The following is a 27,298-nucleotide window of genomic DNA, read 5'->3' on the forward strand; positions in this document are numbered from 1 at the left end:
AGGGGGAGCGTATACAAGGTAGATAATAAAAACAAAGGTCATAAAAATATAACAATGCAACACAGGGACATAAAAAGAAGCAAAGAATGCGATAGTTAAAACGGTGTTTGTCAATATTGCCTTTATGCCACAAGCGCCACACACGTCGGCGAATGGTTAGTGCAGCAGGGCGAGTACACAATGGTTACAGGGGAAGAAAAAAAAAAAAATAACCCAATACAGGAAAAAAGATAACATTTCATATGAACACAAATCGGAGCAAAGAACATGTCAACCCAGATGATTTAACAACATCGTCGTAAACCTTGTCATGTCGGGCTCATTAGTTAGTGAATCGGGTCGCAGGTTCCATTCTTCAATTGCGTTCAGGAAGAAGGATTTGTTAAAAGCATTCGTGGAGCCATGAAGTCGTTGGATGCTGTTTGAATTGAATAGGCGGCGCGATGTACGAATGGAAGGAGATATAAGGGAACCAGGCAGATAGGAGAAATTGAAGCATAGCTTATGGAATAAACACAGGCGCGCAACTTTTAGTCTGAGAGCTAAGGAAGTGAGGCCAAGTGATGATTTAATGGAGCTTACGCTGGAATGAAAGTCATATGTCGACGGTATGAAGCGTGCTGCACAGTTCTGGGCGAATTCAAGCAGGTTAATTAGGTAGGACTGATGGAGACGCCAGATCGTGGATGCATATTCAAGCCTACTCTGGACAAAAGTTTCATATGCCAGTTTTCGTATCTTAGCGGGGGAAGTGGGAAATGATCTTCTGATAAAACCATGAAGCGTCGGCCGTAATTTTTGTAATATGATAAACCCAAGTTAATTTGGTATTGATTGTGATGCCAAGGTAATGATAAGATTCTACCTGCAATAGGTCCTCAGAAAATAAAGAGTAAGGATAAGTTAAATTAGAGGGTTTCCGAGAAATTTGCATAAAACTGCACTTCCTAGTATTTAGTTCCATCGTCCACAAAGTGCACCAGTTATCAATAAGCTTCAGATCATTCTGGAGGGCAGCTTGATCGTCTTTAGTATTTATACGCCGGTAGATAATGCAATCATCTGCAAAAGGGTGGATGGTGGATGAGATGTTAACTGGGAGATCGTTAATAAAAATTAAGAGGAGAAGCGGACCCAACACAGACCACCCCTGTGGTGCTCCGGAGCTGACGAAAGTAGAACTTGACGGAAGTCCGCCTATTACGTTGAACTGAGAGCGAGCTGTGAGAAAGTTGTGAATCCAGTCTAAAACAAGTGGGTGAAGGTGAAGACCTGAAAGTTTGGACATAAGACGTTGATGTGGGACACGGTTGAATGCTTTGGAGAAATCAAGATAGATGACATGGGTTTGGAACAAAGAATCAAGGTTTAAGTGAAGGTCCATAGCAAACTCAAATAACTGTTATTCACCTGAATAGCCATGACGAAAGCCATGCTGATTTTTGAAGAAGGAGTTGGAATTCAGGTGGGATGCAATATGCAAGTATATAATATGCTCAAGAAATTTGCATGGTATGCAAGTTAATGAAATAGGACGATAATGCAACGGGTCGCTCTGGCTGCCAGCCTTGAACACAGGAACAACTTTGTTAATTTTCCAGTCACTAGGTATAGAACTGTTCGCAAGATATTGATCAAAGATTATTTTCAGAAAATGAGAAGATACATTTTTTGTAGATTTTAATATCTTCGCAGTGATGTTGTCTGGCCCAGCGGCACTGGACAAGTTTAGTTTGTCTTTCAGAGCACAAATGCCAGCAGTAGTGACGTTGATGGGGGCCATTGCAGGAAAGTTAAAAAATTTTTAGTGTGGTGTATTCCAGGCAGGCTCATGTGTGAAGACTGATGTAAAATAAGAGTTTATGACATCAGATTGAAGTTCTGCAGGTACCTGTGAACCATCTGAATATAAAAATGGAATGCAATGAGTGTTGCTTGATTTGGGTGATAACATCCGCCAGAATTTCTTAGGGATTTTTGTAGAATGCCATACAGGTCATTGTGGAAAAACTTTCTTTTTGTACACCTTAGGAGACGCGTGCAATCCTGTAGGCACGCAAAATATTTCTTCCATTTATAAGCCAGCGCAGTTTCTTTAGCTTCACGAAAAAGACGCTTTTTCTTTTGAGAAAGCCTCCTTAAGGAGTTAGAAACCAGGGCTTGTTAGAGTCGCCGCGAATGCATATCAGCGGAACATAGGTTTCGACCAGTCCTGAAAGTTTATTTTTGAAAGCTAGCCAGTTTTCTTCGACAGACCTATTAGATGCGGATTGCCTGAAATGAAAAAAAAGTTCTCAAGCTCTGAGTTGATACGGGCGAAGTCTCCCTTTTTATAATCACGAATGAACTTAACAGAGCACTGCCGTTGGGGAAATGGAAGTGATAGGTTGAAAATAACTGTGTTGTGGTCACTGAAACCGTCAGTGCTCAATATGGATAGGATGAGTTCAGGGCTGGACGTAATGACTTTTTATGGCTTCTTCAGTCTTTCTCACATTATAGTTTCAAATATCACTTATTTTCGCCTTGTTGATCAAGTTTCGACACTTCCGCGAATTCTATCTTATCTCTTGAGTTGGACACTTTCATTTTTTTGTCGTTTCTTTATTAGGTGCTTTGTTACTTGGGAGAGTTTGCCTACTGGTTGCCTTGGTGCCTTGCCTCCCACTTCAATTGTTGCCTCTAAAGCCAACCGAGTTACGGTTTCATTCATCAGCTCTATGTCATCATCATCTCTCTGTTCTAAGGCTGCATATTTGATTGCAAGCACCAGCCTGAATTTGTCTGCTTTTACCCTTACTGCCTCTAGGTTGACCGGTTTCTTCTTGACCAATTTTGCTCTTTCTCGCTTCAAATTGAGGTGAATCCTAGCCCTCACTAACCTATGATCACTGCACTTTACCCTACCTATCAATTCTACATCCTGCACTATGCTGGGATCAGCAGAAAGTATGAAGTAAATTTCATTTCTTGTTTCACCATTAGGGCTTTTCCAGGTCCACTTTCTGTTGCTATGCTTCCCGAAAAAGGTGTTCATTATTCGGAGCTTATTCCTTTCTGCAAATTCTACCAGCGTCTCTCCTCTAACGTTCATAGAATTGACACCGTAGTTGCCTATTGCTTGTTCACCAGCCTACTTTTTTCTCCACTTTTGCATTGAAGTCGCCCATTACTACAGTATACTGAGGTTGCACTTTTCTCATCGCTAATTCAACATCTTCATAAAACTGATCTACTTCCTCATCATCGTGACTGGATGTTAGAGCGTAGGCTTGTACCGCCTTTAATCTATACCTCTTATTAAGTTTGATTATGACTACAACTACCCTCTCATTAATGCTGTAGAATTCGTCAATGTTGCTATGTCCTTATGAATTAGGAATCCTACCCCGTATTGCTTCTTATCTAGGAGACCTCTATAGCAGAAGACATGTCCATTATTCAGCAATGTATAACCCTCATCAGTTCTAATCTCACTAAGGCCGATGATATCCCAAATAATGTCTGATAGTTCCTCAGAGTCCTGCTAAGCTACCCTCACTCGAGAAGGTTCGGGTGTTAAATGTTGTAAGGGTCAGTTTCTATTGGCGGCCTGACCCGACCCAGAGATTCTTAGCACCCTTTGCTGCGTTACAGGTCTGACCGCCGCCTTGGTCGGGTGCTTCGCAGCTGCTGGGGCTGAGGGCCATTGGCTAATTGAGTTAGCCATGTGGGAGGGGGTGGCCGAATACTGCACCAGGGAGGCCAATTCCTTTTCTGGTGAGGGAGCGTCTTGTTGAAGCTTAGTGGGCCTTCCTAATTTGGGGATGGCATACATTTATAGTCAACGCAGCAAAAAAGAAAAACAATTTACATCTTGCACAGGAACACCTTTTCTGTCTCAAGAGAAAAGATAGAATGAGTGCTTACACGTTGCTTTGCCAAATCTATCAAATCTGCTCCGATAAGTTCCCTAGTCTTTGCTAGGGACTATGGGCCTTTGCTCTTTAATAATGTAGTATTTCTCAAACACCAGAGTGCACTAGTACCGTGCACAGTATGAGCCAGATTGCCCTGCTTGTACTTCTCTTACATTTTGTACTTATGCTCATATAATCTATTCACTTATTTATTCAGTTACCTCACAGCCTCCTGAAGGAGCATTGCATGAGGAGGAGGGGGGTGGATGAGCAAAAGAGCTGAAAGAATTTACGTAATACTAGCAGGTAAAGTGAAAGATTTAATTCTGCTACACGGCACCACGGAAAGACACTGAAGACTAGCCCCGACTCACAAATCAAATTTATTCACAATAGACAGGACAATATACACCCACATGTGGTTAAACAAAGAAAAGTTAGCCATTCAGATGCAACACAGTAGATGGAAAATTGATACACTATTCTTCTTTTATTATGTATGTGCCATGTCGCAATAATCACCCGAATTGTCTGATTATGGTGCCTGGCGATAACATGAGCCTACCTGAACTCAGGTGGGTGTGGCTCTTATCTGTGGCTCTGCCTATATAGGGTAGACCAGATGTGTCAATATAAGATTAAGGGAGCACAAGTCATTTGCACATGGCAGTGGTCAAGTACAGGGTCATCCAAAATATGTGCGAACACGGCGAAGCGTGGCCACGCTCCGCGGAGCATCAGCGCATCCGGCGCAGTCGTGCATCGAAACAATGTGGCGCAGGCGCACAGGAGACTGGAGGCGGTGCTTCGTGTCGTCTGCTACAGCGCGGAAGCGCACCGTGCTTGCTTTGCTGGGAGGTGTACCTAACTGTGTGCTGGCAGCGCCCAGATGCATCGAGATGGTGTTGTCACATTTCACTGACTACAGCTCGTTGTTGTTGGTTCCGAATACGGCAACTCAGCAGTGCAGCATTCTCGGTTAAATGCAGGTGTTTCAAGTTTTTCAGCTCTAGTCTGGATTGATTTATGCTGTTAAATGCCCAAAAGCGACTCACGCTATGGGAGATGTCGACGTAGTAGAGGGATCTGAATCATTTCGACCCCCAGCGATTCTTACCATGCATGGATATAGCGCATTAAATGACCGTCTTTCCTTTAGCCTCCATCAAAACAGGGCCGCAGTGGCCGAGATCGAACTTGGTTCCCCCGACTCTGAAGTCAGGCGCTCCCCACAGAGCAGGCGCAGCGAGACATTCTCAGCACTTGACCGCACTCTGCAGGCGGCGTGGGGTAACGGAGCACAGCTCTGTTTCCTGTGCGTTCTTCCTAAGTCGAATGAGATGTTTTACAGAAAGAGCTGCTAAACCGTGTGCACGGAGTTGGCTTCAGCCTTGCTCTTTTTGGTCCATGATCAGCCTAGGGCGAAAGAGCCCGCAGATTGCTTGATAGTACTTGGAATTTTACTTTGAGGGAGAGGTTTCACTCACTTCTGCACTTTGGTTTCACTGAACACACCGAGGTGAGAGGGTTCTCGTAGACAGAGGTCTTGATCGGAGCAGGCGCCTCTTGATCCCAGAGCTGACCCCGCAGTCTGTAGCCGCCGCGTCTGTTCATTGACTGTGATAACTTCTGGGGCCCGTGAGAAAGCACCTCAAAACATCCTTTTCCAGGAATTCTCTTGCTCCAAGCAAACCGTGAAGGCGACAGCGAATAAACTAACAATGCTCAGCCCACCAAACGTGGCTAGACATGCCGGCGCCGTTGGGCTGTTGAGGCGGCACATTGTTGTCTTTACAAAGACAGTCATCGCAGCAGGCTGGGAAGAGTTCGGAGGTCGCTTCTCCGAAGATCGTCAGCACCCACAGGCCGATCGTAACAATGCACGATGTCAAGAAAAAACAAAGTATAAACAGAAAAAAGAAAAGCACAAACAAAATACAACACACAGAAAAAAAGTTCCGCCGTCCTCGCACACGCACCTGACGCAAACCGATAAATACGATAAAAACGACAACGAAAAAAAAAAAACTGCAGGACTACGCAACCACACAATTTGCACAAGCAAAAGACAACATCAGAAATGGCGGACAGCAATACAAAGAAAAAACGGATCTATAGATGTATAGAGTTTCTCACTATAACACCTAGAGAGAAATCTGGTGCCCCTGTCTATTTAAGGAATGCCGTGCCGTCATTGGAATGACGGTATACGTGTCTGCGAGGCTCGTGTTGGCTGGTGTTGTAAGAGGCTTCGTGAAGAACATAGATATGGCTACACAAATAACGCGTTCTTAAAGTAAAATCTTCATAAAATGTTTCCATAACCCATATTACATCTTTACTCGCCTACAATGCATGGCCAAGCAAAGAAAAGCCAGAACAGATGATAAACTGTCTCAAAGCAAGCGCGTATCTTGCCGTCTGTCCTCCAACTTTAGTGGCTTGCTGATACTTTTTACAAATAATATAATTGTACATGCAATAACAAGTTCTCATAGTTAAACAAAACATGTTTTTGTGTAATAATAAAGCTAAAACAGCTTTTTATGTGCTGTTTTAGTAGAAAATGAACATTGTGACAGACGGGGTGGTGCTTGCCAGGCGTGTCTTCAAGTTGTCCTGGCTCTCCGAGAACGATGCCAATCCGAAGTCACAATATACAGGCATTCTAATGCATACGACAGTGCAGCAGCGCCAGATTTCCCTCTAGGTAATATAGTGAGAAACTCTATGTATAGATTAGGGTTGCTAGCATAGACCAGTAACTACTGTGCCGATAACTATAGCGATGCAGAGGTAGTGCCAAGCTCCAAAAGCGACTGCAAAGCCAGAAGTACGTCATTGCCACCATGTTTTTTGAGACGTAGGTTTGTCTATTATGTAGCAATAAAATAAACATGGCAGCCTTAATGTACTTCCGGCCTTTCGGCACTCCCAGCAAATGCAGGCATGGCCTTTGAGATCGGTGGACGCTAATCGAAGACTCCATCGCTCGCAGTGCGATTTGAACACCCCCTAGTGCCACCCGATCTTATATGCCTCACGTGCCTCTGAGCTCCGCGAACTGTCCGAATTAACTGAAGTACGACCAAATATGTCCGAATTAACGGGAGTTTCCTGCCATAGGGTTATGTACATGTTTGACGGGACCAGACGGCGTGTCCGAATTAACCGAATTTCCTAATTAACGGAGGCTGAATTAACGAGGTTTTACATACTTCAAGAATAAGGGAACAGACGACGTAGGAACCGCGTTGCAACAAGGTTTCTTGCACTGGAGCAAAAAATATAGACAGAGGAGAACAAGACACACACATCTTGCGCAAGGGCAAAAGATATAGGCAGAGGAGAACAAAACACTCGCACATAAAAAAAATTATTACATGAGTGATTGGGGTAAGTCGACATGTTTGCACAGCACAAAACACGAGGACTGAAGAAAGAATGCAACACAGGCGCTGTGTTGTGTTCTTCCTTCAGTCCTCGTCTTTTGCGCTTTGCAAACATGTCAATATTGAATCACCAACTCGCTCAAGCTTCCAACATTTCAAGAGATTGTAAAGCTTTCTTGCACTATTTCGTTGCCTAGTAATTAAATAGATGGTGTGCTGATGCAAGCTAAGCCATGCTTGGCAATGGTGAAAGCGTTAATGTGTGTCCGCTGATGATGATGATGAATTCCTTGAATTTTCGCTCACATGACTAGCAAAACCAGGTTGCTGCTATACTTGCGTTTCACATTCTTGGCGTGCTCCCAGAGAGGATCATTGTTGCAATGCTGATATCGCCCTTTTCTTTAATCTTTTGTCCCATTTTTGCCTTGTTTGCCATATTATTTTGTTTGAGAGCTCATGGTAGTGATCTATGCTTGCGCAGGTGTCCGTGATGCTGCGCTGCTTCCAGGACCAACACCTGGCCGATGAAACAGATGCCCAGCGTGAAGAACGGGCACGCCTGCTTCGAGATATCAATGACTACAACCGCCGATATTCAGGGGAGCCTAGGCCAGTAAGTGGTGACACTGTTTTGTAGTCAGTCTGAGCCAGTGCATCGAAAGCATTAGGGTTCCTTGGCAGCAAACATTTTCACGTTCACATTTGTTTATTTAGGTATTCAAAGTACCTTACAGGCCTCTATTTAAGGCATTAGGAAAGTGGCTGGTACAATAATAACACGGTTAGCTTTCTTGAATGGCAAGATATTGTTGCCAGGTGGCACTGTCATTTTTAAAGGAAGGATCTCATAGACAGTGGATGCCCTTATACACATGGTCATTTGTTTAGCACACTAATCTCAACAGATAGAGCTATGAGATAGAACTAGCACTAGATAGAACCAGCACCAAATACAGTTGATCCCGGATATATCAAACTCGAATATAGTGAATTATTGCCTATTACCGAACCATTGTAACCTCCCCTTGGAAGTCCCATGTGAAAGTATAGTTTGGATGACACTTTTAGCGCCAGTGGATGAGGACAGAAGAGACATTGACTACATAATCTGCTAACACAATTTATTCCCAGCAAAAAGCACCTTCATAACCATGCACAGTAGCACCACACCAGATCAATACCGTTATATAAGGCGTCACTGCCGACTGCAGCGTCATTAGAAGGTGCGTGCTTGGAGCTGCCTGAAAAAAAAAAAAAAGGAGAAAAAAAATGGAACAAATGGTGAGAGACTTAGTAATGTCCCCATTGATATCTTATTGGGTACTGTATACAACATAATTGGTGACGAGGATTTAATAACCCATGTGCTACCGGCTTGCTCTTCATCTGCGCTTTCGATTGCTGCATATCATCCTCTATGATTAGTATTCCGGGGCTACAACTGCCACCCCTTTTCCTGTCATCACCTGGACACCCGGTCATCTCATGGGAGCAATGGATTCAGGCACTCAAGAATTACATGGTGGTGTCAGGCACCTCCGACCTACCTGCCAGGCATCGGAAGGTGATTCTGCTCAACTGCAGGGGACTAGGAAGGACAATGCATCTTCCAGACTCTCATGTCAGAGGATGGCCCATGCCATTTGGTTTCAAGCGCCGCCGGAGAGACATTGATAACTCCTGCCCCAGATGAGTTCAACCACACTATTGCGACACTTGAAAGTCACTACAAGAGCTCCGTTAATGTCACCACAGCGTGTCACCATTTTCATCGACGTGCACAAGCCCTAAGTGAGGCTGCTGTCGATTAAGTCACCATGCTACGAGGTCTCGTAGGAGCATGCAATTTCGGTGACTTGGCGGATGGCATGATACATGGCCTGCTCATAGAAAAAGCTATTAGCGAATACTAGCGTGAACGTCTCCTACTGAAAGAGTCTCTTACGCTTTCTCGGGCCCTTGCCATTCCAAGACAATATGATCAAGTGACTAGAGAAGCGAGAGAACTTGCATGACATGAAGCACAAGTGCAACACATTAAAGACACAAACACTTCAAATACGAGAGAAAAGCACTGTGGCACGTGCATGTGCTATAAGGTGCAAACTGAAAGTCATTGAGCTTTGAAAGAGCAAGAATATTGTTGTGGTTCTTTGGAGCATCCCGCAAATAGCTCTCACTGCAAAGGTAAGACACTTAAGTGTCGCAAATGTGAAAAGATTGGCCATTTGGAAAAGGTGTGCAAGTCTCTCGAAAAGTCTGAAAAAAGAAAATTCAGCGTGTTGCGGAAAACGACAAAGGTACGGCTCACATGGATGTTCACATAAGTGTTTTTCACATCTGAAGCCGTAAGAAAGGAATGTATACAGTGTTGGAAATTGAAGGACTTTCCGTGTCATTTCTCATTGACACTGGATCATTGGTTTCAATCCTAGCCAAAGAACTTATTGACGTCACTTTCATCATCATCAGCCTAGTTACGCCCACTGCAGGGCAAAGGCCTCTCCCATACTTCTCCAACTACCCCGGTCATGTACTAATTGTGGCCATGTTGTCCCTGCAAACGTCTTAATGTCATCCGCCAACCTAACTTTCTGCCGCCCCCTGCTACGCTTCCCTTCCCTTGGAATCCAGTCCGTAACCCTTAGTGACTATCGGTTATCTTCCCTCCTCATTACATGTCCAGCCCATGCCCATTTCTTTTTCTTCATTTCAACTAAGATGTCGTTTACCCGCGTTTGTTGCCGAACCCAATCTGCTCTTTTCTTATCCCTTAACGTTACACCCATCATTCTTCTTTCCATAGCTCGTTGCGTCGTCCTCAATTTCAGCAGAACCCTTTTCGTAAGCCTCCAGGTTTCTGCCCCATATGTGAGTACTGGTAATACACAGCTGTTATACACTTTCCTTTTGAGGGATAGTGGCAACCTGCTGTTCATTATTTGAGAATGCCTGCCAAACGCACCCCAGCCGATTCTTATTCTTCTGGTTATTTCAGTCTCATGATCCGGATCCATGGTCACTACCTGCCCTAAGTAGATGTATTCCCTTACCACATCCAGTGCTTCGCTACCTATCGTAAACTGCTGTTCTCTTCCAAGACTGTTAAACATTACTTTAGTTTTCTGCAGATTAATTTTCAGACCCACCCTTCTGCTTTGCCTCTCCAGGTCAGTGAGCATGCATTGCAATTGGTCTCCTGAGTTACTAAGCAAGGTAATATCATCAGCGAATCGCAAGTTGCTAAGGTATTCTCCATCAACTTTTATCCCCAATTCTTCCCACTCCAGGCCTCTGAATACCTCCTGTAAACATGCTGTGAATAGCATTGGAGAGATCGTATCTCCCTGTCTGACACCTTTCTTTATAGGGATTTTGTTGCTTTCTTTGTGGAGGACTACGGTGGCTGTGGAGCCGCTATAGCTATCTTCCAGTATTTTTAAATATGGCTCATCTACACCCTGATTCCGTAATGCCTCCATGACTGCTGAGGTTTCGACTGAATCAAACGCTTTCTCGTAATCAATGAAAGCTATATATAAGGGTTGGTTATATTCTGCACATTTCTCTATCGCTTGATTTATAGTGTGAATATGGTCTATTGTTGAGTAGCCTTTACGGAATCCTGCCTGGTCCTTTGGTTGACAGAAGTCTAAGGTGTTCCTGATTCTATTTGCGATTACTTTAGTAAATATTTTGTAGGCAACGGACAGTAAGCTGATCGGTCTATAATTTTTCAGGTCTTTGGCGTCCCCTTTCTTATGGATTAGGATTATGTTAGCGTTCTTCCAAGATTCCGGTACGCTCGAGGTTATGAGGCATTGCGTATACAGAGTGGCCAGTTTCTCTAGAACAATCTGGCCACCATCCTTCAACAAATCGGCTGTTACGTGATCCTCCCCAGCTGCCTTCCCCCTTTGCATAGCTCCCAAGGCGTTCTTTACCTCTTCCGGTGTTACTTGTGGGATTTCGAATTCCTCTAGACTATTCTCTCTTCCATTATCGTCGTGGGTGCCACTGGTACTGCATAAATCTCTATAGAACTCCTCAGCCACTTGAACTATCTCATCCATATTAGTAATGATATTGCCGACTTTGTCTCTTAACGCAGACATCTGATTCTTGCCAATTCCTAGTTTTTTCTTCACTGCTTTTAGGCTTCCTCCGTTCCTGAGAGCACGTTCAATTCTATCCATATTATACTTCCTTATGTCAGCTGTCTTACGCTTGTTGATTAACTTCGAAAGTTCTGCCAGTTCAACCTTCATTTTGTACCTCTTATTAAGTTTCACAACGAGACCTGCCACCCTCTCGTTAATGCTATAGAATTCCTGTATGTTACCAGCTATATTCTTATTAATCAGGAATCCGACTCCTAGTTCTCGCCTCTCCGCTAAGCCCCGGTAGCACAGGACGTGCCCGCTTTTTAGCACTGTATATGCTTCTTGTGGCCTCCTAACTTCACTGAGCCCTATTATATCCCATTTACTGCCCTCTAATTCCTCCAATAGCACTGCTAGACTCGCCTCACTAGATAACGTTCTAGCGTTAAACGTTGCTAGGTTCATGTTCCAATGGCGGCCTGTCCGGATCAGTTTAGCAACTGATAAATAACTGATGCAATGCATATGAGCTCGCAGTAACGTACGTGCGAATCGCGCTGCAGTGCGAGCTCGTGCGCTGCTTGCTTGAAGTAGCTTTCAATGACAGCGCTCGAACATCGATGTGCTGCAACCAATACTACCTTGCTGTGCTGCCTCAACGTGCTGGCTTGAGGTCAAGGATGAGCATATTTAACTCTCTAACTTGTGCTGCTCGCAGGGAGATAATGAATGGTCACCGAATCAGCGCGATCAATTGTGGTCATTTGCACACACCTGGTCACTTCACCACTTCGCACCAGTCAAATTGTTCATTGTCGCTGTGGCCGGGTCTCGAATCATGAATCACCAGCCATGCCTGCTGGGACTGTAGGTGCAATAGACCGAATTTTAGAACGCAGATAATCAAGCAAGCTTCAAGACAGGCAAAGCAGTCAGCATGGCGCGAAGTTTCGCTTACCTGGTGCGCCCGACGCTCTGCTTCAAGAGGCCTTGAAGGAAAATGGTAGAATCTGATGTAGCGATTCAGGCCTTCTTGTTCATGGCAACCCACAACACAGCAGTAACGACGGTGACGCTTTTTCGAGGCTGAGCTAGGTCTCTCCAGATCGGCGTCACCGATTCCACCTGCTTCCAGCATTACGTCCCACGTAGAGTCTGTTTTCGTTAAACTATAGGCTGTGGCTAGCTCGCAGCATGGTTGGCATGGTCTGTGAGAAGTGACGAGCCTTTTTGCACTCGCAACAGAGCAGAAAAAAGTGCGAATTGACGCAAAACTGGGGCTAGAAACGTGCTTCGCCACAGCCAGGGCTCAATACTACCCAAGCTGGTACTACCCAGATAACGCTTCGCGCGTCGCCACCAGGCGCTGCTACTAAGTGCAGTCCACTTATAACGATATCGATAAAGACGAAAAATATGATCGTTATAACCGATGATCGCTATATCTGGACTGCAGTTATCAAAAAAAAAAAAATTTATACGCGTTTGCGCTCTTTACCTTTGCAGCTCTGAACTCGAATTCGCTGCTTGCTGTAAAGAATAGATGATGTATACAGTAGGCCGTGAAAAACAAACTTTATTTCTAGCGCCAATGACCGTGTCAAGGATTAGGCGCGCCGAAATAGTCCGAAATCTGCACTTGCTTTTGCGGCAGCTTCAGCTTCACAACCGCGGTGTGCATGGATTCCAGCTGCTGCGCGAACACTGGCGGCAATCCTTTAGCATGCATAAAATCAATTAAGGAGTCGATCGACGACAGTGCACTTTGCGTGGACATCGTGGTCGAGGTCAAGGAGCCACTGTCGATCTCGTTGTCACTGTCGCTGATGCCGTCGCCACCGTCGCACAACTTTGCGTCTGTCGAGACAGCACATCTTCGGCGATCGCCTCGTCGGTGACCTCATCGCAGAACGAGGCAGCACTGTCTGCAGTCAAAAACTCCTCCTTCGACACACCACTTGTGTCACCAGTAGGAACGAGCTCCCAGAGCTCGGTTATGTCAGCGACTTCCACCGGGTCGGTCTCAGCGGGTTGGGGAAGTTCGTCCTTACGCAGAAAGCCCGCCTTCTTTAAGCCATTGGTGATGAACCACTGGTAAAGCGCCTCTTCAACATCGGCGTACAAGGGGTCTCTAACCCCTTTTCCGCTGATCGGAATGGCCGCTGATAGCTCCTGCCTTCACAATCGCGGTGCTCCCGGTTTTCAAGATGGTTGATATCGTTAACTGGACGAGCTCATACTTCTTCACGAGGGCGCTCACCTTGAAGCCGCATCGAGAGTCCTGCAATATATCCATCTTCGTGTCAAGCGACACAGCTTTGCGCTTTGTCGGCGCCATCTTCGAACTGGGTTGAACCGTTGGTTGCACGCTGCTTCGGTGGCGTCAGCCTGCTATCGCGAGAGAGACGCGGGACGGGTAAGGGACGGGCGCCACCGCGCCGCTTTGCTTGTCGCTTCTTTTTTTCTTTCTCTCTCTTTCGGAGCGACTGTGGCCGACGCGCATGAAGCAGCTAGCGCCATCTTGTGGCGCGCTGCGCCTACTCGTGCGCGGGCGGGGCGAGACGCGCTGCGCGGTAATGGCGGCAGATACGAACTTACGGAGGTAAACATCGCCTCGTCTCGACATCGTTCGTTTCAGGGAACTAAGCAACGCAAACGTTACGATTATTTGGCACGGAAAACGCCGTCCAGACTGCAAAATTTTGATCGTTATATCCGATATGCGGTGAATAACCTATCGTTATAAATGGTTTTTTTCCCCATGGACCTAATGCATAAAATGACACTCTCATGTCGACCCATCGTTATAACCGATATATCGTTATATGTGGTATCGTTATAAGTGGACTGCACTGTATACCTCAAACTCCAGCACAAGACGCCCATGGCTCGCGATGCCGCGATTTGATGCATCACGCACTGGAAAATGGGCCAGATTTGCACATTTTCTTGCCACCTCGAGTGCTTTCAGCGAGTTTATTTATAATTTCCCGATCATTTACGGCTCTGATTTCTTTATATGTGAAAGAGGAGGGATCAATCTTGCTGAAACAGTGGAAAACATAAAACTGACATTTTTAATTAAAATAGCCATTTTTCGACCCGCGTCTCCCCTTAAGCTCTCAAATCATGGTATCACACGGCACAGCTTCTTATTTTCTGGCACCAGCTGTGGCTTCCTTTCAGTGGCAACAAATGTAATTATCAAAAACTTTACGAAGGGAACGTGGGATCACGTACTGCTTTAGAAGCAGTCTAATGACATTATGGGCCATTTAGCGCATGCACTCCTGGCTTGCGTGTTGTCTGCTACACGAGTAGATGGTAGCACCCACTGGGGCTCTTTCAATGCCCAAGCTTTCAGCATTAGCTGCTGGCAAACACTGTTTTCAAAAATCAACTCAGACAAGCGAACATAACAGTGAGAACAATTTTCCATGAATTGGTTTTCAGCTGGCGTGCACTCTTGTATTGGCGCAGCAGATGATGTGTGAGCACATCGAACAGCAATAGCAGTGAACGACACATGCCTCTAAAATGGGCTGGTTGCCGAGAGCGACAAGTGCTTCAGGGTTCCTGTTTGCAAAAGTATTGATTATACTTGAAACAATGCAAATACAGTTGAAAGCTCAATCATTTAACAGCTGCAAATACAGTCGCGGCCTGTGTTTCCATGAGCGATGGTAGTCCTACTCCAGCAGTGGTGCGTGGCGGCAAAAAGCTGTACTAGAACTGACGGCCGGTTCCCTTTGTTCTCCTCTGTTTCCTAGGCAGAGAAAGATAGAGGACGTGCTAATTCAACACATCCCTAGGATATCCATGTCCTGCCAGTGGATGCTTATAGGATATGGAACTTGCCGTGACCCTCCAGGTTCTAAAATCTTTAGCAGGTGGAAAATCATGTTGAACCTGACAATCAAGCAGCCCCTTGCTCTTTCATGTTGGCACCGGCTATGTGCGGAGTGGTGATCGAGTCATGTTATGTGCAGTCTTTTCATCTGTCGCGTAGATTGGCTTAACGATAACCCAACAGCTGCAAAGTTGTTTAGCCCTTCTCTTCTGTATTTTGGATAAAGGCTGGAAAGAAAAACTTTCTGTTCAAGAAATAAAAGATTGCCGCAAAATACAGGTCCACTGTACTACTGAAAATCTCTGTGGTATTCAAACGTCATTAATTCATGTTTCAAGGGGGAAAAAAGCACTTGATTCTATTCAAGAAAAATTCTATTGATAAAAATATATTTTCCAGACCTTCATATATTAGAACTGAGTTTTAATCAGTGCTGACTTACGAAATGGGTGTTCGCTTTAGTAAGAGCAGACTGTACGGTATATTTCTATCTACCTTTATGTCACCAATAGCTTGATATATATACTGGTTGTGCAATGCTAGAAGACTCCCAAGCATGTGCAGCACCGTATTGTCTTAACCAAAATTTGTAATTGTTTAATTTTGATATATTATACATCCAGCTTTTGAATTTTCTGATATTCGATATTTGGCTTTTTTTTCCTAATTCAATTTGATATTCGATTTGAAGTTACTATTCGGTATTTGCACATCACTACTCTACTTGAGAATTCGTTCGAAGGTTCAAGAATGTACATTGTCTAGATTGCCTTGTGGTTTGGATGACCAGCAATTAGTTATGGTGATAAATTTTGCGACAAAGCGCTCTTCCCACTTCACCACATGGTGCGTGTTTTGAGCATTCTTTGCCACTTTGAGTTTTTGTGCCTTGTGAAAGCAGCTGCTTGTCTCTTACCAGTGGCTGGACCACCTGCGAGACCTGCCCACACTGCTGCGCCACGCGGGCTCAGAGTTCTTCTCGGTGGGCGGCATCATGTACATGTTCCGACTGCGCATTGTGCTCTGCTTCGTAGCCGCTATCATGTACCTCATCTCACCACTCGACATGATTCCAGAGGCAATTTTCGGCATCCTCGGTCTGCTGGATGACCTTTTTGTGGTGCTGCTTCTAGCCATCTACGTGACCGTCATCTATCGGCGCTTCCTGGCTGCTCGGTGGCAAGAGGATGTGAACTGAATGTGACTGGTGACCGTGCAGGCGCGTGCTCGTACGGTGAACGATGGTTCTGTACGGTGGTTTGCACTGAGGTTCAGTCTTGCCCTTGCAACGCCAGCCATCTTGTGTGCGTGTGTGAATACATGTGCTTTACTTTCTGAGGAAATTGCAACAGCCCAGACACATTTTATCGATGCTTCATGACAGGATGCTCATATTGTTTCTGGGGATGTCCCTTCTCTTATTGTGAAATTGTGGCTTGACAATTTTATGCTGCAGGCATTGTAAATTATGCGATGCTGCAAAAAGACTGCTCTGTGTCTGCTCTTGGTTATAGACCGAGCACCTTGCTTTCATGTAGCAGCATTCAGGAGCTGACATTTCTGAGCTGATTCACTTGGCAGTGATGAGATTGCCCATTGTGTGATGCTGATTTGCTTGGACAAGGTATCATGCAGTGTTAACAGGCTACATGCATATATGCAGGACTTGCAGGCTTTGTTATACGCTGAACATTCTGCAAAGGCCCATTCAATCAGCTGAAATGTTGCAAGTGTGGCACCTGCTGTCTTGTTACAAAATAAACTATTTGTTATCTGCAGCAACATTTATCATTCCCATAATGGTGGTTCTGGGAATGCAGGACAGCCAATGGTTGTGCTTCACTGCAGCCTAGGCCACCAGAAGCATCGAGTGAGAGCTTGGGACACCTTAGGCTGCTTTTCAATTAGTGAGCAACTTGGCAGTGGCATGCTGTGTAAATTTTAATTTGAGATTTGATCTATTTCACTACATCAGTGCACAACAGAACGTACAGTCTGTTACAAAAGTTCACAGACTGTGGTATCTAGGAAAACATTGACTTTCTGAGCAGCCACTGAAACCATACATTAAAATCTTGGTTGCATATACTAGTGTAGGCTGGAAATGCGAATGCCAGGCTGTGTAATGAGGCTCTGGAAATATTCAGGTTTTTCTGTGATACTGTGGTTGATAAAATTTTGTGGTTGTCTGTACCTAAATAATGATATTGGGAAAGAAGCTGCATTTTGGCAGTTTGACTAGCCCTGCCACACTCCGTTTACAAAAGCAGCAACAAAATCTGGTGGTACAGAGGAACACAAAGCAATGGCATTATCAAACTATGGTGATAGTTTGGTAATGATAAAGGGATCTTTATCAACTTACTCTCCCTATCCTGTGAACAGCATTCAACCACTTTGCATCCATCACTGCGGATACCTGACGAAAACTCGGAAATTCATGTGGCAGCATGAGACACGGTCAGCTGACAGCCGGGTAGAAAAGCACACAAAATTTCCTAAGAGAAATGGGCCACGACACCGCATTCACAGTGCAGCACTTAAGCAAGCAGTACTCACCTACGGGGCAGAAACCTGGAGGCTTACGAAAAGAGTTCTACTTAAATTGAGGACGACGCAACGAGCTATGGAAAGAAGATTGATGGGTGTAATGGTAAGGGATAAGAAAAGAGCAGATTGGGTGAGGGAACAAACGCGAGTTAATGACATCTTAGTTGAAATCAAGAAAAAGAAATGGGCATGGGCAGGACATGTAATGAGGAGGGAAGATAACCGATGTTCATTAAGGGTTAGGGGCTGGATTCCAAGAGAAGGGAAGCATAGCAGGGGGCGGATGAGATTAAGAAGTTTGCAGGGACGACATGGCCACAATTAGTACATGACCGGGGTTGTTGGAGAAGTATGGGAGAGGCCTTTGCCCTGCAGTGGGCGTAACCAGGCTGATGATGATGATGATGACACAAGCAAAATGTTGTTTCAGCCGCTCCATCGGTTATATTTCAAACCACCATGGCCTGCGAGCCTGGTGTGGCTGGTTGAAACCGCCAACCATGTGGTGGCACCATCAAGGGAGTTATCGGCCCTTGCTACCCTGTGAGCAGCATTAACTTGTTTACATCAGTCACTGCTGATACCGGATGAAAACCGGAAATTTAGCTGGCAACATGGCACCAGGCAAGCTGACGACCAGAAAAGCACAGAAACTTCATCGGAGCAACGGACCTCAACACTGCATTGACGGCACAGCACTCAAGCAAAATGTTTCAGGTTAGTCACTACAAGATGAAGTCTTACCAGGATAACGATGTGTGCTTGTAATTGGTGTCATGACCATTATTGAAGCTTGCTTGCAAGTTTGTAGTGTATGTTCGGCATCACTTATTACTGTATTTACTTGCATAATGATCGCACTCGCGTAATGATAGCACCCCTCAATTTTGTCGTCAAAATTCGATTTTTTCCCTTTCCCGTGTAATGATCGCGCCCCGAACTTGCCACAGCAGTATGTCGTGTGCCAAGTCTAGCTAATGATGATCACTCTTACCATCTGTCGAATGCTGTCGAATGCTATGCGAACGACTCTTCAAGGCATACCAAGCGGTCTGCAGGCACCGAACATTCTTAAGAAGATGCCCCATTTCATTCCTTTCATCACTTTCCATACTTCCATGAAAAAAAAGCTACAACCAAGCTTGCCTTGGCTTTATTATTTGTAGGCTTTACAATGGTTGTGGTCAACAACAAAAAAGGCGCTTTTCGATTCTTCTCATGTGCACTCGCGGGCACACAACAAATCGTGAGTGGCAACCATAGTAGCCACATTTACACTAATTCGTTAGAAGTGTACCCTATTCATACGCCGACGCTTGTAACACAGCTCAGATATTCGCCCACCCATGGCGTAAGTGTGCCATATTAATAAGATAGTAGCGACGACAAATGCCACAGTTTCCGTAGCGTGCCCGCCATGGGTTTCTGTCACTGGCAGCTAAGCGCGCCCATCTCTGCTTCTGTCCCCTCAAAGTGCTCATGGCTACGTTATTGCCGCAAACTTGCCAATAGTAACGACATTATTCATTACTGATACAGAAGAAACTGTTTCAATGCGTGTAATGTACTCATGAGAAGAAAAATTGCATTCGGCGCATTCGGCTTGCTCCGCTGGCCGCCATTTTTGTTTTGGTGTCCTGCACTGTTACAGTGGCAGCCACCTATTAGTTGATCTGTTGCCATTCTGCAGCAGACATGGGATGAACAAAAAGATGTTTTCTTTTCATGGGAAATTTACCCCACGTAATCATCACACCCCTGAATTTGCGTCAATTTTTTTGACAAAGAAGTGCGATCATTGCGCAAGTAAATACTTTGCAGGGACATCAAATCTAATCCAGGACCTCTAACGAAGGCCCAGGAAGAAAAGTCGCATCTTGGTTTGACAAACAAGAGTGTCTAAATAACAGAGAAGAGCCTGTATCGAGGAATGCACTGCTGAATGCCAAACCCTACTTATAACTGCATGTCGAAATTCTTTCCGTCATTATTTAGCATCAGTGCTTACCAATAATCCTCGCAGGTTCTGGCGCATAATCCAGCTTATTAACCTGATGTAGTCCTCACAGATAATGTGGACTACATGCATTCCTTCTATGGTTGTCAATTGTATCCTATTTTGACTATTCTGCTGCTTTTGTATTGCATTTTATTTACATTGTACAGACTTCCTTCTCTAATGTCCTAGGGCCTTGAGGGTAATTGAATAAATAAATATATGGCAAGATAGTTCCGGAGTTTACGTCTGTACAGAATCTAAAGGATGCCTTTTTTGCTGTGTTCAGTCATGAAGATACTGTGGGCTTATGCCTCAGGAGCGACGGACAAAGACAGCAGACCCAAATCGACGCTGTGGCTTCGCACACTCCTCACACATTCCTAAAGCACCGCCAAATCAATGTTGAGACTTGACAGCTATTCGGCAGATAACATTTTGCTGCCTTTCTCACTCCTTTTGGATGGCGGTCCTTATCAGGAAAGGGATTTGGTTCATGGTCAGGTGGTCTATATGCTCGTGGAACGAGTTGTGGCCAGAGAAAATGCCTGTTGCATTTAACTTTTCCTTTTGCTTCATTATTTTCTTGAGTGACGGCTCGCCGCAATGCTGGCAGATCCTCAGAACCACATGCCCGCAATATCGGTTAGATGGGGAAAAAAAATAAAATAATGCGAGACAGCGTCCACCATGAAACCCTGCAATAACCCTTAAACTCGTAAGCAATATGACTGTCACCTGTTACCTCATCTGGTTATTCCCCAATTGTACAGCACTTTTCGTGAAAAATTGGCAGCTGGAAACAAGGGTCGCAAGGAGTTGAGAAATTAAGCGATCTGCCAAGGGAGAGAGCCAAGGCAACAGCCAAACAGGAAATTAACAAATTTAACCGTTGTTAATGAAAACATTTATGGATCAACATCTTTCTATTTAACTTAAAACTTATTGTGCGCAACAAACAGGGACGAAGAATAGAAGAAACACAAGGACGAGCGCTTTCTAACAACTGGTTTTATTTTTGAAGAACCACCTGCTTATATACCCACAGATCTGCGCGATCTAGTCATACAGAGCACGCCTATAGCGCATATAGTACACACAGATCTGCGCAATCAAGTCAAGAGAGCACATCTACAGTACATATACCACTTGTGATAAAAAACAAAGACGTGGATAAAAGCCACCCAGTCAGCAAAAGAACAGCAAGGTGCATGAAACATCCACTTACGATAAAATGCGTTAAAGATGTGATGATAGAAAAGTTGTAGACAAAAGCAAGTAGACAAAACGCCGCTGGAAGTGGACAACGATTCCGTGTGTTTTGAGTGACTTCTACAATTACACCAAGGACAACATACAGGAAATGTGCTTAATAAATGAAATGAAACGATAAACTAATGGAAATGAAAGTGGATGAAAAAACAACTTGCCGCAGGTGGGGAATGATTCCACAACCTTTGAATTACACGTGCGATGCTCTACCAACTGAGATACCGCGATGCCACTTCCCCATCCACTTTCTTCGGTATTTATGTTTCCTAGTAGAACCCTGGGAGTGTAAGCCAGCACCACTACTCGCAAACCTTGGCGGCGGATGTGGAACATCCTTTCTGCCACAGGCATCACGAGAACATGATCATTTTGGGTGAAGGCAGCCGCTCAATCAACCCGCACATGCTACCTGAAGGCGTCAATATTGCCGGATTCGAGATCCTCATTATGTAATGAACGAGAAGAAAGGGGGTTAACTGAGGAGCCCGATTTTTATGAGTCATATCATGAGAAGCCGACACTAACACCAAGGACAACATAGGGGAAATTACTTGCGCTTAATAAATGAAATAAAGAAACAATAGGTTGTGGCATTGTTCTCCACCTGCGGCAAGTTGTTTTTTCAACCACTTTCATTTCCATTAATTTGTTTCTTTATTTCATTTATTAAGCACAAGTAACTTCCCCTATGTTGTCCTTGGCCCTATGTCCTCCTATAGTCCTGTTGTCCTTGTTGTCCTCAACATGGAACCCGTACGGGTTCCAAAACATCGTTTTCATTGGACTTGGTCAGTGACTGCAAACTTCTTTTTTTTTTTTTCACTTCACTGCCTGACCAGACGAATTTTCATCGAAACCTTGACTCAGCTTATTTTATGTCCTATTGTTTTTTTTTCAGTGCGCCTTTTTTTTTCTTCTTACGACTTGACTCACGATGGGCAGCAGCATTACAACCGTAAAAGTTTTCCTTTCGAGCAAACCTTTTCTAATTTAAGTTTTCGCTCATGTCCACGAGATAGCAAATTTCAGTGTTACACTTGCCGCTATATTTTTCGATTCCATGTAACCTAGATTTGAGCTGCCTCAGGTTATATTGACGTACAGAGGCTTTGAGAAAAAATTGTTATCAGCTGAACAATCAATGCAGTGCCAGTTCTTTTAGAATTGTGCTATTTGTGAAATTGATTATATTTTTCCCTAGTCATGCTAAAGTGCTTACCTATCAAATGCTTGAAATTCTGAAGAAGTATTCGCATAGTTTTCCTCCCAACTCAGTATTTGTAATTAACGCCTCTCGGAAGTATGAGTGTGGTATTTGCCCCTGCAGCACTGCCATGAGTTCATGTCAAGACCCAGAAGTATGTGTCGCATGTAATTGTGCTCACAGACTGTCTCTATCCATATGTCACTGGAAAGTACAAAGGATTCATTTCTGAATTATCGCAAGATTATTTTTTCATTCCATGTTCAAGAAATTTGTTTGTTTCTTTCTCTGGTCACTGTGGACTTGCACACATTGAAGTTTCGGATAGCTTCGCAAAAGCATTGTATAGTGGGCCTGTAGATTTCTTTTTGTATTTAGCACCTTACCCTTCTGACTGGCCAAATTCTGTCAACACCAACAGTGAATCCCTCCTTGCCCTACTGGATTACAGATATTTCACACTTTCTTGGAATGTCCGTTCCATGTTCCTCTTAACAGTACACGGTGCCATTTAGTATTCTACGATGTCGAATTCGGCACTTGCACCTTCAAATAAGCAAGTGTAGGTTTGTATTGAAACGTAAATAAGAACATGAGTGCTTCTTCAATTGTCTTGATCAGTCTGCTGGTGCCTTGTTCAGTGTGCGAGAATGGCTTGTAACATTATTGCTAAGTGTTTCATGCGAGGATATGGAATAGAATAGCTTTCTCCTTTTCTGCTGAAGGTATTCAGGCGAAAAAAAATTTTGACAGCTACCCCTTTTGCATGTTGGCCTTCAAATCTTTTAGATAATGGTGTGAGCAGCCTGGGGTGTGCCTGAAGAGTATTGTTAGTTTGTACATAATCATATTGTTGCTGCTGGAAGGACATTTTAAGCGCATTTTTTCATGCAGTTAACACAAACGTTTCCATCTTTCCCCTTGTGGCTCACTCATAAGTCATCATCATCATCATCATCATCATCATCATCAGCCTAGTTACGCCCACTGCAGGGCAAAGGCCTCTCCCATACTTCTCCAACTACTACCCCGGTCATGTACTAATTGTGGTCATGTTGTCCATGCAAACTTTTTAATCTCATCCGCCCACCAACCTTTCTACCGCCCTCTGCTACGCTTCCCTTCCCTTGGAATCCATTCTGTAACTCTTAATGACCATCGGTTATCTTCCCTTCTCATTACGTGTCCTGCCCATGCCCATTTCATTTTCTTGATTTCAACTAAGATATCATTAACTCGCGTTTGTTCCCTCACCCAATCTGCTCTTTTCTTATCCCTTAACGTTACACCCATCATTCTTCTTTCCATAGCTCGTTGCGTCGTCCTCAATTTAAGTAGAACAATTTTCGTAAGCCTCCAGGTTTCTGCCCCGTACGTGAGTACTGGTAAGACACAGCTGTTATACACTTTTCTCTTGAGGGATAATGGCAACCTGCTGTTCATGATCTGAGAATGCCTGCCAAACGCACCCAGCCCATTTTTATTCTTCTGATTATTTCAATCTCATGATCCGGATCTGCAGTCACTACCTGCCCTAAGTAGATGTATTCCCTCACCACTTCCAGTGCGTCACTACCTATCGTAAATTGCTGTTCTCTTCCGAGACTGTTAAACATTACTTTAGTTTTCTGTAGATTAATATTTAGACCCACCCTTCGGCTTTGCCTCTCCAGGTCAGTGAGCATGCATTGCAGTTGGTCCCCTGAGTTACTAAGCAAGGCAATATCATCAGCGAATCGCAAGTTACTAAGGTATTCTCCATTAACTCTTATCCCCAATTCTTCCCAATCCAGGTCTCTGAATACATCCTGTAAACACGCTGTGAATAGCATCGGAGAGATCGTATATCCCTGCCTGACGCCTTTCTTTATTGGGATTTTGTTGCTTTCTTTATGGAGGACTACAGTGGCTGTAGAGCCGCTATAAATATCTTTCAGTATTTTTACATACGGCTCGTCTACACCTTGATTACGCAATGCCTCCATGACTGCTGAGGTTTCGACTGAATCAAACACTTTCTCGTAATCAATGAAAGCTATATATAAAGGTTGGTTATATTCCGCACATTTTTCTATCACCTGATTGATAGTGTGAATATGGTCTATTGTTGAGTAGCCTTTACGGAATCCTGCCTGGTCCTTTGGTTGACGGAAGTCTAAGGTGTTCCCGATTCTATTTGCAATTACTTTAGTAAATATTTTGTAGGCAACGGACAATAAACTGATCGGTCTATAATTTTTCAAATTTTTGGCGCCCCCTTTCTTATGGATTAGGATTATGTTAGCGTTTTTCCAAGATTCTGGTATGCTTGAAGTCATGAGGCATTGCGTATACAGGGTGGCGAGTTTCTCTAGAACTATCTGCCCACCATCCTTGAACAAATCTGCTGTTACCTGATCCTCCCCAGCTGCCTTCCCCCTTTGCATAGCTCCCAAGGCTTTCTTTACTTCTTCCGCCGTTACCTGTGGGATTTCGAATTCCTCTAGACTATTCTCTCTTCCATTATCGTCGTGGGTGCCACTGGTACTGTATAAATCTCTATAGAACTCCTCAGCCACTTGAACTATCTCATCCATATTAGTAATGATATCGCCGGCTTTGTCTCTTAACGCATACATCTGATTCTTGCCAATTCCTAGTTTCTTCTTCACTGCTTTTAGGCTTCCTCCGTTCCTGAGAACATGTTAAATTCTATCCATATTTCCTTATGTCAGCTGTCTTACGCTTGTTGATTAACTTCGAAAGTTCTGCCAGTTCTATTCTAGCTGTAGGGTTCTAACCCTACATACATACATTGGCGTTTCTTCATCAGATCTTTCGTCTCCTGCGATAGCTTACTGGTATCCTGTCTAACGGAGTTACCACCGACTTCTATTGCACATTCCTTAATGATGCCCACAAGATTGCCGTTCATTGCTTCAACACTAAGGTCCTCTTCCTGAGTTAAAGCCGAATACCTGTTCTGTAGCTTGATCTGGAATTCCTCTATTTTCCCTCTTACCGCTAACTCATTGATCGACTTCTTGTGTACCAGTTGCTTCCGTTCCCTCCTCAGGTCTAGGCTAATTTGAGTTCTTACCATCCTATGGTCACTGCAGCGCACCTTGCTGAGCACGTCCACATGTTGTATGATGCCAGGGTTAACGCAGAGTATGATGTCTATTTCATTTCTAGTCTCGCCGTTCGAACTCCTCCACGTCCACTTTCGGCTATCTCGCTTGCGGAAGAAGGTATTCATTATCCGCATATTATTCTGTTCTGCAAACTACTAATAACTCTCCCCTGCTATTCCTAGTGCCTATGCCATATTCCCCCACTGCCTTGTCTCCAGCCTGCTTCTTGCCTACCTTGGCATTGAAGTCGCCCATCAGTATACTGTATTTTGTTTTGACTTTACCCAACGCCGATTCCACGTCTTCATAGAAGCTTACGACTTCCTGGTCATCATGACTGGATGTAGGGGCGTAGACCTGTACAACCTTCATTTTGTACCTCTTATTAAGTTTTACAACAAGACCTGCCACTCTCTCCTTAATGCTATAGAATTCCTGTATGTTACCAGCTATGTTTATTAATCAGGGATCCGACTCCTAGTTCTCGTCTCTCCGCTAAGCCCCGGTAGCACAGGACGTGCCCGCTTTTTAGCACTGTATATGCTTCTTTTGGCCTCCTAACTTCACTGAGCCCTATTATATCCCATTTACTGCCCTGTAATTCCTCCAATAGCACTGCTAGACTCGCCTCGCTAGATAACGTTCTAGCGTTAAACGTTGCCAGGTTCATATTCCAATGGTGGCCTGTCCGAAGCCAGGGTTTCTTAGCACCCTCTGCTAAGAATCCCTGGCTCCGTGTTGTATTCAGGGAGAATCCTAGCCAATTCCTCGTCATGGGTATGTGCCATATGTCACAGGCAACAGCTATTCTAGTCTCTCTTCTTGTGGTAAGAGTATTTCAAAGCCCATTTTGTATGCTTGCAGAGCAGTTGAGATTTATACATCAATATATATGCCAGCTCACAAAGAATCTCATACGGCAATCAGCCAGCCAGCCACCACTGCAGATGGAGAATTCTGCAGTTTTCAATCATACTGTTCCTGTTGTCCTTGGCAGAGATTGTACACATTGGGAATAAATTGTAGCACCATAAAAAAAAAACAATGTGATGACAATGGCCATATTGTTGAAATTATAGTAGATTACAACCAGCATTATCTGAAGCTCTGCTAAAGTTTTGTGGTATGTAAAAAGTTAATAAAATGCTGGTTTTCATATGCTATAGCTGCTATGTGCATTAAAGGGAAGCTGAAGCGGTTTTCAATTTCCATGAATTGCTGGGGTTGGGAAGAACAGACCTATTCATTTACGGTTCTGAACTTTTTTCTTTGTTTTGTTAATATAAGGGGCAGAAATAGCTTTCTAAATCCCCCCCGCGGACATGCCCCCGTCGCTTCCCAGAGCGCCGGGTGAGGTAGTTGCCAGAGGAGAGAACCGGCGAGAGTGACGTCACTCGCGGGGACCGTACTGCCGGACCGGCGTGCTGGCATGTGCTGGGATGTTTCTTCCCGTCCTGCACTTTACTAAACGACGCTACGAGAGATATACCGCCGCTGACGTTTGTTTTCTTTTGTGATTTTCGTGAACTGTGCTTCCTTTCTGTGCTGCGTGAGTGCCTACAGCCAAGGGCGCCTAACCTCTGTGCACATTCGGCTGTGCGAACACAGGCGGCCGAGACGATGCGGTGTTTCACATGTTCCCGAAGGACAAGAAACTTGCACCGCAGTGTGGTGAGGAGAGATAATTTCGTGCCGACGAAATCAACTGTGCTGTGCTCGGAGCATTTCCGCGACAGTGGTTATCATCGGAGCTTGACAACGATGCGGGCAATCGGTATCCCAATTAAATCGGCGCGACTGAAGCCCGGCGTTGTTCCGTCTATATTCTCCCACAAGACAAACACCTCGCCACCTCCAAGAGCGGCCTTCACCAAGAGGAGAAAGGGTGAGGTAAGGGTTTTAATGTGCACACGGGC

General features: G+C 44.5%; 2 protein-coding genes across 2 annotated transcripts in view; one reads left to right on the forward strand and one right to left on the reverse strand.

Moving 5' to 3' along the window:
- The window catches only part of LOC126517479 (E3 ubiquitin-protein ligase RNF170-like), a 92,752-nt gene extending 75,727 nt beyond the window's left edge, over positions 1-17,025 (forward strand). The window contains exons 4-5 of the mRNA XM_050167204.3: positions 7,776-7,907; positions 16,167-17,025. Of these exons, the coding sequence (XP_050023161.1) occupies positions 7,776-7,907; positions 16,167-16,445 (411 nt within the window). The 3' untranslated portion in view covers positions 16,446-17,025. The remainder of the gene's footprint in view (positions 1-7,775; positions 7,908-16,166) is intronic.
- The window catches only part of LOC140214169 (uncharacterized), a 145,167-nt gene that overhangs the window by 88,082 nt on the left and 29,787 nt on the right, over positions 1-27,298 (reverse strand). The gene's annotated exons all lie outside the window — the stretch shown is intronic.

This window comes from Dermacentor andersoni, chromosome 11 (assembly GCF_023375885.2).
Source record: "Dermacentor andersoni chromosome 11, qqDerAnde1_hic_scaffold, whole genome shotgun sequence".
NCBI lineage: Eukaryota > Metazoa > Arthropoda > Arachnida > Ixodida > Ixodidae > Dermacentor > Dermacentor andersoni.